This window comes from Centruroides sculpturatus, unplaced genomic scaffold (assembly GCF_000671375.1).
Source record: "Centruroides sculpturatus isolate CEXI.00-Female unplaced genomic scaffold, Cexi_2.0 scaffold1607, whole genome shotgun sequence".
In the NCBI taxonomy this organism is placed as follows: domain Eukaryota; kingdom Metazoa; phylum Arthropoda; class Arachnida; order Scorpiones; family Buthidae; genus Centruroides; species Centruroides sculpturatus.
In genome coordinates this window covers 25,621-37,977 of record NW_019385871.1, presented here as the reverse complement: position 1 = coordinate 37,977, position 12,357 = coordinate 25,621, and the positions used below count along the sequence as shown (strand labels likewise).

The 12,357-nt window shown below is 36.3% G+C and overlaps 1 protein-coding gene across 1 annotated transcript; it reads right to left on the bottom strand.

Annotated features, from left to right (window-relative positions):
• Positions 1 to 9,879: 9,879 nt before the first annotated feature.
• LOC111642658 lies at positions 9,880 to 10,968 on the bottom strand. The gene is made up of 2 exons (XM_023389029.1): positions 10,331 to 10,968; positions 9,880 to 10,280 (listed from the first exon to the last, which is right to left on the bottom strand). Exons 1-2 carry the CDS (start codon positions 10,480 to 10,482, stop codon positions 9,950 to 9,952), a joined length of 483 nt encoding a protein of 160 aa, XP_023244797.1. The 5' UTR covers positions 10,483 to 10,968; the 3' UTR covers positions 9,880 to 9,949.
• Between the last annotated feature and the right edge of the window lie 1,389 nt (positions 10,969 to 12,357).

The following is a 12,357-nucleotide window of genomic DNA, read 5'->3' as shown; positions in this document are numbered from 1 at the left end:
TTTTAATCAAAACCCTTCCAATCCTATTAACTTCTGGTTTTCAATGCACACATCAACTGTCTTAAGTAAACATTTAACACTATCCTAGTATAAAGAAGCACAGCCTAAGAGAAAGTGTAATTTTTTTGAAGTTGGAGTGATCATCTTTGCTGATGTGTATACCTACATTGCGAATACTATTGACATCACTGTCAAAATGAATCTACATCAATAATTTTTTCTTATAAATGCCTTGAGTTATCCTGTTTCCATTCTTTCAAGAATAAACGCAAAATAATTACATATATTTTTTATAATGAAATGCCAAATCTTATTAAAGAAATAGGTATTAAGGTACAACCACGTGTCTTTTATCTTTAAAAATAAATCAATTTCAGGAATAATAAATCGTTAAAAAAAGATTAAATATTATAAAAATAATATTCTTCTTTACTGTAACTTACAATTTAATTGTTTAAAATGAATTTATAAAATTAAATTAATAGTAAATATAAACGAACCTTAAGATGAGAAACGTGCCGAATAACTAGAAACGTTAGAAGTGTTGCCAACTCTGTTGTTTATTTTACGTTGCCAGTTCTTATTTCATTTAGAATTTTTAATTGCTTTTCAAAAAATAAAACTTATTTTGTTTTTAAGCAGAATATTTAATTATTTAGTGAATTTAATTCTAAAACATTATTTTAAAATTAATTTTGTATTTGTCTTTGAAAAAAATTTAAAAAAAATCTATTCGGAGCGAAACCGACAATACTTGTGATTTTATTATTATGATTCTAAATCTATCATAATATAAAGTACTGCTGTGTTAAAGAAACACTACGTTTAAAAATAAAAAAAATATTTAAAAAATCCGTCTGAACTCTAGACAACGAAACAGGAAAACTAGATAGCAACAGAAAAGATAAATTTCGAGTCAAATTTTGATCTTAAAAAATGTTGTAAAAATCGTTTATTAGCATGAACAGAAAGCTATAACTATTTTTAATCGAACGAATATTTTGTAAATAAATATTAAATTTAATATTACGACATTCGGCAGCCGAGATACTAGACATCTTGAGTAAAAGTTAAAAATTAAGTTTAACAATGATACGAAAGTTAAAGGCAAAGATGGGCTGCTCGAAAACGGAATTTAAAAAAATGAAAATAATGCAAAGTTAGATAAAGAACAAAGTTTATTGTTGAAAAAGATTAATAACAATCTATAAAAATATCTGTAATGGGTGAAACTACATATTACAAAAAAACAAAGACAAGGTTACTCTCATGTTCACTATTAACTAAAGTTGACATCTAGATCGGCAAGTTTCTTGGATTAGATTATTTGTATACTGCCAATGGAAAATTCAGTGGGCCAACAAAGCAAATTTAAAAAATAACCCCTGAAACTGCCTCTGAATAAATAAAATTATTCAGTAATTTACTTATAACTGCACTACAATGCTTGAATGCACGAGCGGTTTCCTCAGTGAACGGCCATCTTGGATTGTGACTTTGATCCATGGCGGATGGTGTGTTTTCTCTGTAGGTCTAATTAATTTGTCTGCTGTTTTCGACTTGATTCGCGCAGTTTTCAGCCATTCACATACTTTATTCGTTGTGGCGACTGCTCGTTGGCTGTCGACGGCAGCTGAAAACTTACATTCTGTAGCGTGCGTATGTAAGTTCGAAAAAATCAAGATGGCAGTGTTTACGGAAATTGTATTTAGACGGCCGGATGGACGTGACGGTTAAGGCGTTAGCCTATCTCTTTGGAGGACCCGATATCTAATCCGGGTGGCAAAAATATCAATGATGAGTAGTTATTGGACCAGAAATTTCAAAAATTGAAGTCCTATAATTTCCCACTGGCGTCAATCCATCTGTCCTTAGATAGATTAGACCAGATAGATAGATGAAAGTTAAGACCAGATATGGAAATCTTAGGGGGAGGGGGCCTTGATTAACTATATACGAACTTCCAGTTTTAAACGGAAGTCACATTATTTTAATTCAAACATTTTTTCTTGAACGGAATTTTAGATGATCGGCATGATTCTATTGTTAACAGGATAAGTATGATGTACTGTACAGGGGCACGTTATTGTGACGAAAAGTTGCAACCCGGCATTGTGACGATGTCACAATAAATAATTGCTCCTTCATTCTATAATTTTAGAGGTTTTGTGGTTTTAATATTCTAGTTTAATTAAAATAAAAGCATACAAGTTACAAGTACATTTTAATTTGCAAAATATTTCTTTAGAATACTATATTGTTTTAGTAGCAATTTAAAATTGCGCTCACTTTTGTCACTAAAATACCCTAATACTCTATTTTTTCGGCCCTGTTATAAGCAACAGAGGGAAAGTATTGATCATAGTATAGTCCCAAGATTTTTAGTTTTAAACTGAGGGGACCTTAAAACATCAATAAATGCAAAAAAAAAATCGGTTTTTCTGTTTAGTGTATATGGGGGCACGGTTTTGTTCACCCACTTTGAAGCTTAATAACTCCCTTGTTTTCTGTCAAAATTTTCTGAAATTTTGCAGGGAGGTTTGTGTATTAGGGGAATTGAAGCCGTTCAATTTTGGCAATTAAAGGTCGAGGGGTGGAAAGATAAAGGAGGGTCGTGTGCATCTCCACTAGGATCGGACTTAATGACGATTTTACTCGTTATTTACATTTACAATTTTTTTTTTTTATAAAACCCATGCCTATTCTTAAAATTAAGCTTTTTGCCATTTTATAATAATTAAAAATATAAAAAGTTTTTAATAATAAAATAGCACAACAGATGGCGCCACACACTCAGTTTCAAATGTTGCCGTGAAGGTTAAACAACTCGTTACTGGGGTGGCCCCGTCTAGATATGTCAGGCTCCGTTCCTCGCCACCCAGTCGCCTCCATTGTGGGCCTGGCCGAATCCATGAGGATATAAAAAGGGGTTCTCTTACTGTCTGCAGTGGTTGTACTGTACAGTACATGAGTTTATATCAGGTAAAATCCTGATATTATTTGATATTCACAATCCAGAATGAATCAGGATCCTGGACCTATATGTCAAATATGTGATAAACTAATTTTTAAAAACTGTTTATACAGCAAACTGTATAATTATGAAGAATTTTTATTAATAGTTTAATAAATCAATTGTTTCTGCACGAAAATGAAATATTTCACTTAAAATATGTTTCGTTTACATATTAATTTATGATTAAAACGAATATAAAAATATTATTCTCCATATAAGGTGAGTCACGAAGAATTAACGTGTATAAATAAGTTATACAATAAAAGTTATGTTTAACTCTATCATTTATTTATCATTAAATAAATTTGATACGTTTGTATTTAATTATTATACATTAGTAATGCTTCCATCAAAATTTAAAATCGTAATATGCAGATTAATATCCTTCGAAACGGATCGTTTCTCTAAATTATTGTTTAATGGAATTGTAAGGGAATACTTTCATAAAGTAAATGTAAGAATTTATAAACAATTTCCACAAACTGTTTTTATCGAATGAATCGAATGATTATCAGCGAATAAAATAGCATTTCTTTCAGTTATTTCAGAAAAAAGAAAAATGTTTCTTTCAGAATAAACGATTCCAAAAGTTGATTCTGTAATTTTCCCAACGACAAATTTCATTTCCTTTTCTAATATTCGAAGCAGCTAGAAGAAAAAATTACTTCCGCCATAAAATTAAATAGCTTTTATATATAATAAGTTGAAAGGCATTGGGGCATACTAAATAGTTAGCATGCATAGCAATGATAAATAATTAATTACAAATGGTTTACCTAAAGTGCAAAGACGTTCGGCAGAACACTGTTTCAAGTGAACTGCCCAGGATAAATAACGTGGAGATTTGTCTGCACGTTACCCTACTGGCCTGCGGTACTTTGCTGGCACTGGTTGTTTTTCAAAGACCCACAAAGTTTATGTTTTTAAAATCATGATTAAAGTATTTCCCGAAACAAGAAGTTTAGGGTAAATATTCTACCATCTCCCATTAAGTCCCTCTGTAAAAGTGTTTTAAGGATTTAAACTTTTACATCTCTTCTTTTCCTTACTCTAGAGAAGGCAACGTATAGTTGCCCATGACCAAACATGGGCTCGGGTAAATAAATCCCAACTTTGTTTAAAACTTGTCCTTGAGACTTATTTATAGTCATTGCAAATGCCGGTTTTATCGGAAATTTTCTTCTATTTAATTTAAAAGATAGTCCCAGTCCCGTCTCAGGGGGACATAAATCTATTTTAGGAATAAATACCTTTTCACCTTCAGCCGAGCCAGTGGAAACTTCGGCTTCAAATCAGATTCGGTTTCAAGGATGTTACAACTAAACGAGTTCCGTTGCAAAGTCTTTTTTTAGTATTCAAATTTCGTAGGAGCATTACAATAGTTCTTATTTTTACTTTTAGGTAATGATTTGGCATCCCCGAAGGTGTGATGCTATTTAAGAATTCAACATTAAAGTTGTCTCGTTCTTGTTCATCATCTTCCTTCACGGAATCATCACTTAAGTTCGTAATGTACCCACCTTTTAAAATATTTATTACTTGTTGATTAAGTTTATCAACATCATTCTTAGGACAATGTATTGCCCTCTTTGGCATATCTTTGATCATGTCAATCGAGATATTGTCGTCAAATGTTGCGGAGACAATGTTGTCACACAAAAACTCTGAAGGTATTTCTACCAAATTGAGGTCCGCAGGAAACTCAACTTCATTGTTTAAAGTTCCATCTCCAAGTTTCAAAAGCAATTCACTATGATCTGGATCTTCTTATCTGATATTACGACTCAGTGTAAGATGGCGTATAACAGTCTTGCCATAGCTTTGAATATTTTAAGCTTTCTTGGACTATAGCAGGTCTCATTGCATGAGGAATGATTGGCAGGAATTGTCTGAAATCACCCCCAAGTAACATAACCTTACCACCAAATGGTGCTCGGTTATTTTTATCCAAATTCATAACTTCATTAAGAAGATCATCAATTATATTTAAGGCACGATTTGAAGCCATTGTACTGTACCTAAGGTGCTCTCTGGTTTGCAATTTACCGTTTGGGTTCGACGCAAAGTATCCTTTGACCTCATCGACCGCACGATGGGCTTCCTTCAAAAAAATTTTCTTTACCCTTATCTTTAGAATTATCACCCATTATACCACCAGATCCTGAGGCAGAAAAGTAAAACCAGTAAAGAAGCCTGGCCGATGCACTAGACCGAGGAGACCTGGCAGATGCTCTAGTCTGGAGATCATGGACGACGCACTAGTCTATGACTGATAGAAAGTAAACCGGACGAAGAGAGATCCGAAGTTAAGCACTAGAAAAACTGAAAAGGAGAACTCACCAAAAAATCCTGATCTGTATTTCACTGGAGAAGTTAAAACAGTAAGCTCTGTGCACTAGGACTGATGGTAGCCCTCGATGGTGAAGAGCAAAGTACACAAAAGTCTGTGGACACCGAAGGTCCCTGAAGCACTTGTCTATAAGGGTGATGGTATGGGCGTTGAGAGCGAAGCAATCTTGGCTGTTGGAAATATCGGTTGATTAACTCTGTTGTCTTTTCTGCCCACGTTGGACAACTTCACTACCGTCCACGACTTTCGTTCGCGCGTGTTATTTACAACAAAATTGGTTCCACCCTTTCCCCGTGCATTGTTAATACCCAAACAGGAGGTATTCCTAATAGATGTATTTTACATAATCTAAGTTTTATTAGCCTACTTACTGAGTATTGCTCTAATAGGAAATGACCATTAGCTTTGCTTTCGATTGATCAATCAAAAGCATTTGACCGTGTTGACCACGGCTTTCTTTGACATGTTCTAAAAAGATATGGTGTGCCCGACGAGGTACAGTACTTTCGGCTATCGAAATTGTGTATTTTAAGGCTCATTGCCGCATTAGTATTAAAGGCCATCTCTCTGACCCCTTTCTGCTCGGAAAGGGTATCAGAAAAGGGTGTCGTCTGTCCATGTTCCTTTTCTCCCTAAGTATCAACTCCCTCTTGGGCGAGATACAAAGGGATTTTAATTCCATGCATAGGTTGGCCTGAGGTACCTCAGGCCAACCTATGCATGGATACTTCAAATCGAAACTACTACAAGTTCGTGGCCGATGAGATCACTTTTTTGTCAAGGACAACTGGGTTATCTCCAGAATCTTTAGCCTTTTTGACAGAATACTGTCAGACCTCTGGAGCTGTCATCAACAAGAGCAAATCTTTTTTGCCTCTTGTTGGTTCTGTCTCTCTCCCTGTGTGTTTCTCAGACATCCCTGTGAGCCGAAGTGTTAAGATCTTAGATTTATATTTTGATGCCGACTCAGCCAAACAAAATATAAAGGAGATTGAAGTTAAAATAAGGGACAAAATTTCTCTTTGGTCGGGAAGCTATCTCTACTTTCCCAGTAAGATAGCTGTCAACAAAAATATCATGTTTGGCATTTGTGTTTACTATGCCTCTGTTTTCTGTCTGGACCAGTGGCGTACCGTGGGTGTCAGCCGCCCGTGGCGGAGAAAAATTTCGGCCCCTCCCTTATTTAGGTATTTCAATTTAAAAGACCAAAATTCAGTTATGTCACAGAACAAGCAATGAAAAATTCGGTGTTAGTGCAGCGACCTGTTTAAAATAGTTCTATTGGATATTAGTGGTGTATATGAACGCGAATGAATCGTACAAGCAAAAAAAAAAAGAAAGGTCAACTGGTTTCGCAGAATTTCCTTGGATGAAAAAATTACTAGTTCACCTGGATGGCGAGCCGATTCCCAGACTGTCCGGACGATAGCACTATCGTATGCGCGATGCAAGTATAGATTAGGATGTTTCAAATTTTTACAAGATATTATTATTATTTATTGCAAAATTTTGCCGCCCCCTAAAAAGTGCCGCCCGAGGCGGGCCGCCCCTTCCGTCCCGCCTACGGTACGCCACTGGTCTGGACGCAGGCTTCTGGAATATTAATCGTCTCCATTTTCGTTTTGTCCGGGGCAATAAACCCGAATGGGTTAGTAGAAATATTATGTATAATACTAGTGCAAACGATAGATGGGCCATGTTTGATCTCATCCTCTTCTCTGTCGCTGCCCAAATTAGGCAGCTGGTCCTAGCCCTTAGTGGCCGCGATCACCCAGTAAGTTCTATTGCTTCTTTCTCAGATATTGCATTAAATTGCTTTTACCTGATTACAAGGTAAACTTGGTGCCCAAAGTGCTGGAGCCACCACCATTTGTGAAAGTATGGTGCACGCACCTACTTAGTCTTTTCCAATCTGGGAATCTCCCCACTGTTAAATCTAAAGCTTGCGAAATTTACCTCAACCTTAAGCCCGATACTTCACTATCCCTCTTTCCGTTAGTCACTCAGGCCAAGATTGGCCGTTTGGCGCAGATGTTTTGATAGGCTAATTCCCGAACACTGCGTCGAACTCCAGTGAAGACTACTGCATAACGCACTCTCCATCAAGGTTAAACTCCGGTCTATTGGAGTTTACGTTGCGAGTGAAAGCTGTCCAATGTGCAACTCTTCGCCGGAAACGGCAGCACATCTTTTCTATTTCTGTAGGGTGGCAAGGAAAATTTGGGATTGGATTAACCCCCTCCTTGGACTACCCTTTCTGTCACGTGAGAACGTAGTCCCTTTACATCCTGTTCAGCAAAGGTACCACATCTCCCTATGTGACTAGTCTTCTAATCCATACGGCTAAGCACGAGGTGTGGCTCGCCAGGTATAGAAAGGTGTTCGAACATAGAATCACCACCCATCTCCTCTTTCGTATCAAAATCCGGGAGGCTTTAGCTTTCATGCTCCTCTCGGACTTTCAGTCTTTGCCACGGGCAAACTTTTTATCACTTTGGGACACCGCCAACCAGACTCTATATGGGTCTGGAAGGATGGTAGACCATCTTTAAATGACATTGTTTCCTCTTTTCCTTAGTGCTCAGTAGCACGTAAGTTAATGTCAGTTTATGTGTAAGTAATTTGTAAATTCTTCTGTTTTCGGTTGCTGGGAGGTGGACTTCACTCTTTAGCCAGTTGGGCTTTCACCTTCCTCTCTTATTTTCTGTCTTGCTACATCTCTGTGCCTTATCCCACAGGGATGTGGTGTTTCCTTTTTTGGGGGGTTGGTTCTCCCACTCTGTTCCACGTTATCTAATGATTCCCCCGACATCTGTTTGGAGGGATAGGATACTGTTTCACTTCCATCTTCTAGTCGTTGACTCCCTTGCTGTCATGGAAGGTTTGACGAAGCAACACCACTGTTTTTCTTCAGATAGTTACTTATATCCTCGCAGTACAGAGAACGGCCTTATTTACTAATGTGGAGCTCTGTGCGGCGAGGAGGTACTGATTCAATGATTAGACAGTTATTGCTGATGCGGATGGCGGTCTTTCGTCACTTCGCAGGGGATTAACTCTCCCCGTATAACATCAATGAGATTCAGTATACTGTCTGGCTCTGTCGGATTGCAAGGTCAGGTTATGGCACTAACCAACTCTGGCAATCTGGCGGGATAGGGAAGGACCTGTCTGCCCAGTAGCGGGTCACCCCAACCAACAAAACGCAGATGATGGTACTATCACAGACACAACACATAATTCACAGAATATGATATAACACTGTATCCAAAGGCAGACGTAAACACAGACACTGGCTCAAACACAAACACTAGTATCCATAAGGCAAAAGTATTCCAATATGGCCGACACGGTCGTCCTCAAGCGATGAACTACAACCCTAGGCAGGAAGACAAGATGGAGGACACACTGGACACGAACACGCCTGACCAATATGGCTGCTACCTGTTGTCTTCTAGGATGATGGACTGGGGAAGCCAATATGGTGATCGCCCATAACACAAGACTTAACCAAAAAAAAAAAAAAAAAAAATGCTAGAAAATTTAGGCTTAGCAAACCTAAGCCTAACCAACTCACTACGTCTGAAATAGTCATACTTTAACACAGGAAAACACTGGTAAGCCTAATTAATTCTACGGTTAATTAACTCACAAATCTTAGCAGAAAACACAGTCTGGAGAGAAATGACACAAGTCTTCATTCTGTGAGAGCTAAACTCAGACTAGTTAATAGATACAAGCATAGAACATTCCCCATAAAAAATAAGAAACCCACTCTATTCATAACCGCACCGTTAACATAACAAGTTGCACCTTCAGAAAAGTTATTAGACAGGGCAACAGTACGGTTTACGATTGATTTCGTAATGACAAGGACACAATAGATCCTACCACGGTCCCAGGAGTGTACGAAATATTCTTTACTCTAGGGACTATATTATTATTTATTTATGTTATACTAAAAGGAAGGTATGATGTACTACAGGAGCAAGATACTACTAATTTGAAGTGGAGAGCATATATTTTAAATTAAATAAATTAAAAAATATATGATTAAAAGTCGCAGCCCGACGTTGTGACGATGTCACAATAAATAATTGCACGTTACAATGGAAAATTAGTTGCTATAGGGTAAACTTGCCTAATTCGTACTACTTCAGGAAAAACCATCATATTATCGAAATTAATAAACACAAATTATTTTTTATTTTAAGTAACTTTTATTTGGGAAATATTTTATCACTACCATAATCAAATTTAGCATAAATCTTATAAACTTCTGAGAAATAAACAATTTAAAAAAACACTGAAAAAGTACGATTTAGGAACATTCGTCTTAAATCGTACCGATATATTCTTAAATCGTACTTTGAGATCCTATCATTGGTTTGCAGTCTTAAGAATAAAAATCTTTATCAATAATGTATTAATACGTGTGTATATTAACTCTTAGCAAATTCGGCAGCTGGTCTTTGCCAATTTTTGGCAGTCATCGCAGTTGTAATCCATTGTCTTTTTATTGGTTCCTGCGCAAAGTTCATGTACCCATATCTCACATTGTGTGCATTTGATCATACTTTCTTTTACGTCTTCTTGGCATAATTTACAGTACCAACTGTTATTTTCATCTTCCTGTTTTTTTTAATTCTCTTTTTGTGATATTTTAGTAGTTTTGCTTTTCTTCGCACCAAGATTCTTTCATACGTTTTTCTTCTTGCAATTCCAAGAATACCACGTAGTGGAGATATTATTTCAAATGTCGCTCGAACTGTCTCTGTATTAGAAATGTTTACTTTCATACCTAAAGAACATTCCTTCGCTTTCTCTTCCAGACACTGATCTTGCTGTTTTTCCGAAGGGTGAGTTGTCGGTACCTCAGGAAGTTGTGGGTACTCAACTTCTTCAGTCTGTTCTCAGTAGTCTGATTGGATTGTGCCACACACGTTAAAGTATCTGTTTGTTCTTGCTGCCTTTCAGTTGCCAGATTCTGGGAGACTTCCGCCGTTTCACTTAGATTAGCATCTTCGTCAAGAACGACATATTCCTCATCCCCGATCTTAAAGCGATTGCGAGGCCACAATCCGCAAGATTCGAAGTCATGCATGCCTGTGTCCATACAAACGGCTCGAAGATATGCTTTATTAGGGAACAAGGATGGTTTGCATCCACGATGCGCAAGCAGCACTAAAATTCAGTTTTAGTGATTTAAAAAATGACCTATCTAGTCTATTCATTGATGTATATTCAGTCCTTGTAACTATCGTCTAAATGTCAATTACGGTACATTATATACACTACAAACTTCGTTAAATTATAAGGTCTCGTTATTATATTTTTTAATCGCTTCTTTCATATTTTCTTTACTCCGAGAATTATATTTTCTTTTTGACACGTTGTTCTAAAATTAAAGACGATTAAGTTTTAATCTGTTTTGAACTTTTGCGTTTATTTTTTCAAATCAGAAACTTAGAAAAAAAATAAGTTCACGAATCGGTAATAGCTTATTGTGACATTCATCTAAAATGGTTTTCCTAAATCGTACCAGTACGTTTTAAGAACATGCCTCGAGTACGAAATAGGCGCAAGAGTCGAACAAACTTTACATTAGTCTCCAAAAAATTTGACAACAGATACGCATGTTTCATCACTTTCGATGAAATCACAAAAATACGCACTAATACACCACAGATAGTTAAAAAAAAACTTACGTACGATCCAATTTGAAGAAATTTCGTACGAAATGTGCAAAAATATTACAGAAAAAGTTGAAAAAACTTTCCTTTTCAATATTTTTGTCGGGAGCAGAGTAACAGCGTGTTGTCTGTCAGATGGTAATATGACCGATTGTTATTTACTTCTTTTGCTACTAGAGACACTAATAGCTATTACGGGAGTGAAGATATAAGCGACCGATTGTTATTTACTTCTTTTGCTACTAGAGACACTAATAGCTATTACGGGAGTGAAGATATAAGCGAAGTACGAATTAGGCGCAAGTACGAATTAGGCAAGTTTCCCCTATACCACCTCCACATAGCTGTAAATAACATGTGTTAAAAAATTAAAGCTTACCAGGAAAAAAATGAATAAAATTCATCTAATTTATAGTAGAATATAGTTGAAATTGCCTGGTTAAGACACGTATTATCTTTGCTTTAACTCCAGTAGATGCTGGATAACATTTCATAGCTTAATAGTTATCTGTGAGATAATTCCCTTTTCAAATTTTACCATAACGGAAGAATTATTCTTTAACTTATTTCCGGGATATAAGAAACGGATTCCATCTTATTAAACTCTTGTTTAGAATCGCTTAGAAAATTGGAAGAGGAATACAATTGTTATCCAACCTATTTACTGTACGCATCGAAAATGAATCTCGTTTAATGCAGTTTGAATTGGTCTAACTGCTTGAAAATTGTAGACTTATAAAGTCCCACTGTCATCCGTCCGTCTGTCTGCCATTCCTGAATCTCGAGAACGGAATTAGGTAGATGAAAGCCGAGATCAGATACGAAAAGCTTAGGGAGAGCAGGCCCCGATTAACTTTATACGAACTTCTGGTTTGCACAGAAAGTCACGCTTTCAATTCAAAAATTTTCCCCTGAAAGGAGTTAGATGATTGGCACGACTGTATTGCTAGCAGGGAAGTATGATGTACAGGGACAAGACACTATTAATTTGAGGTGATGAGCATACATTATAAATTAAATTAATTAAAAATATGATTAAAAATAAATAATTGTTCGTCTTAATAATCATTATTCATATGGGAAGTGTAGCAAAAACTATGAATAATCTTTCATTTCTGGATGGAAACAAATGAAAACTGTTATGAAAAGTTCTGTTCCTGAATTTTTAAATACAGTAGAACCTCCATTATCCGGACCTCCATTATCCGGATTTTCGATTATCCGGATTGTTCAAAATAAACAAAAATTTTACGAATTTGCTGATTTGCACTTGGCGAATTACGACACTGTTTATGTTC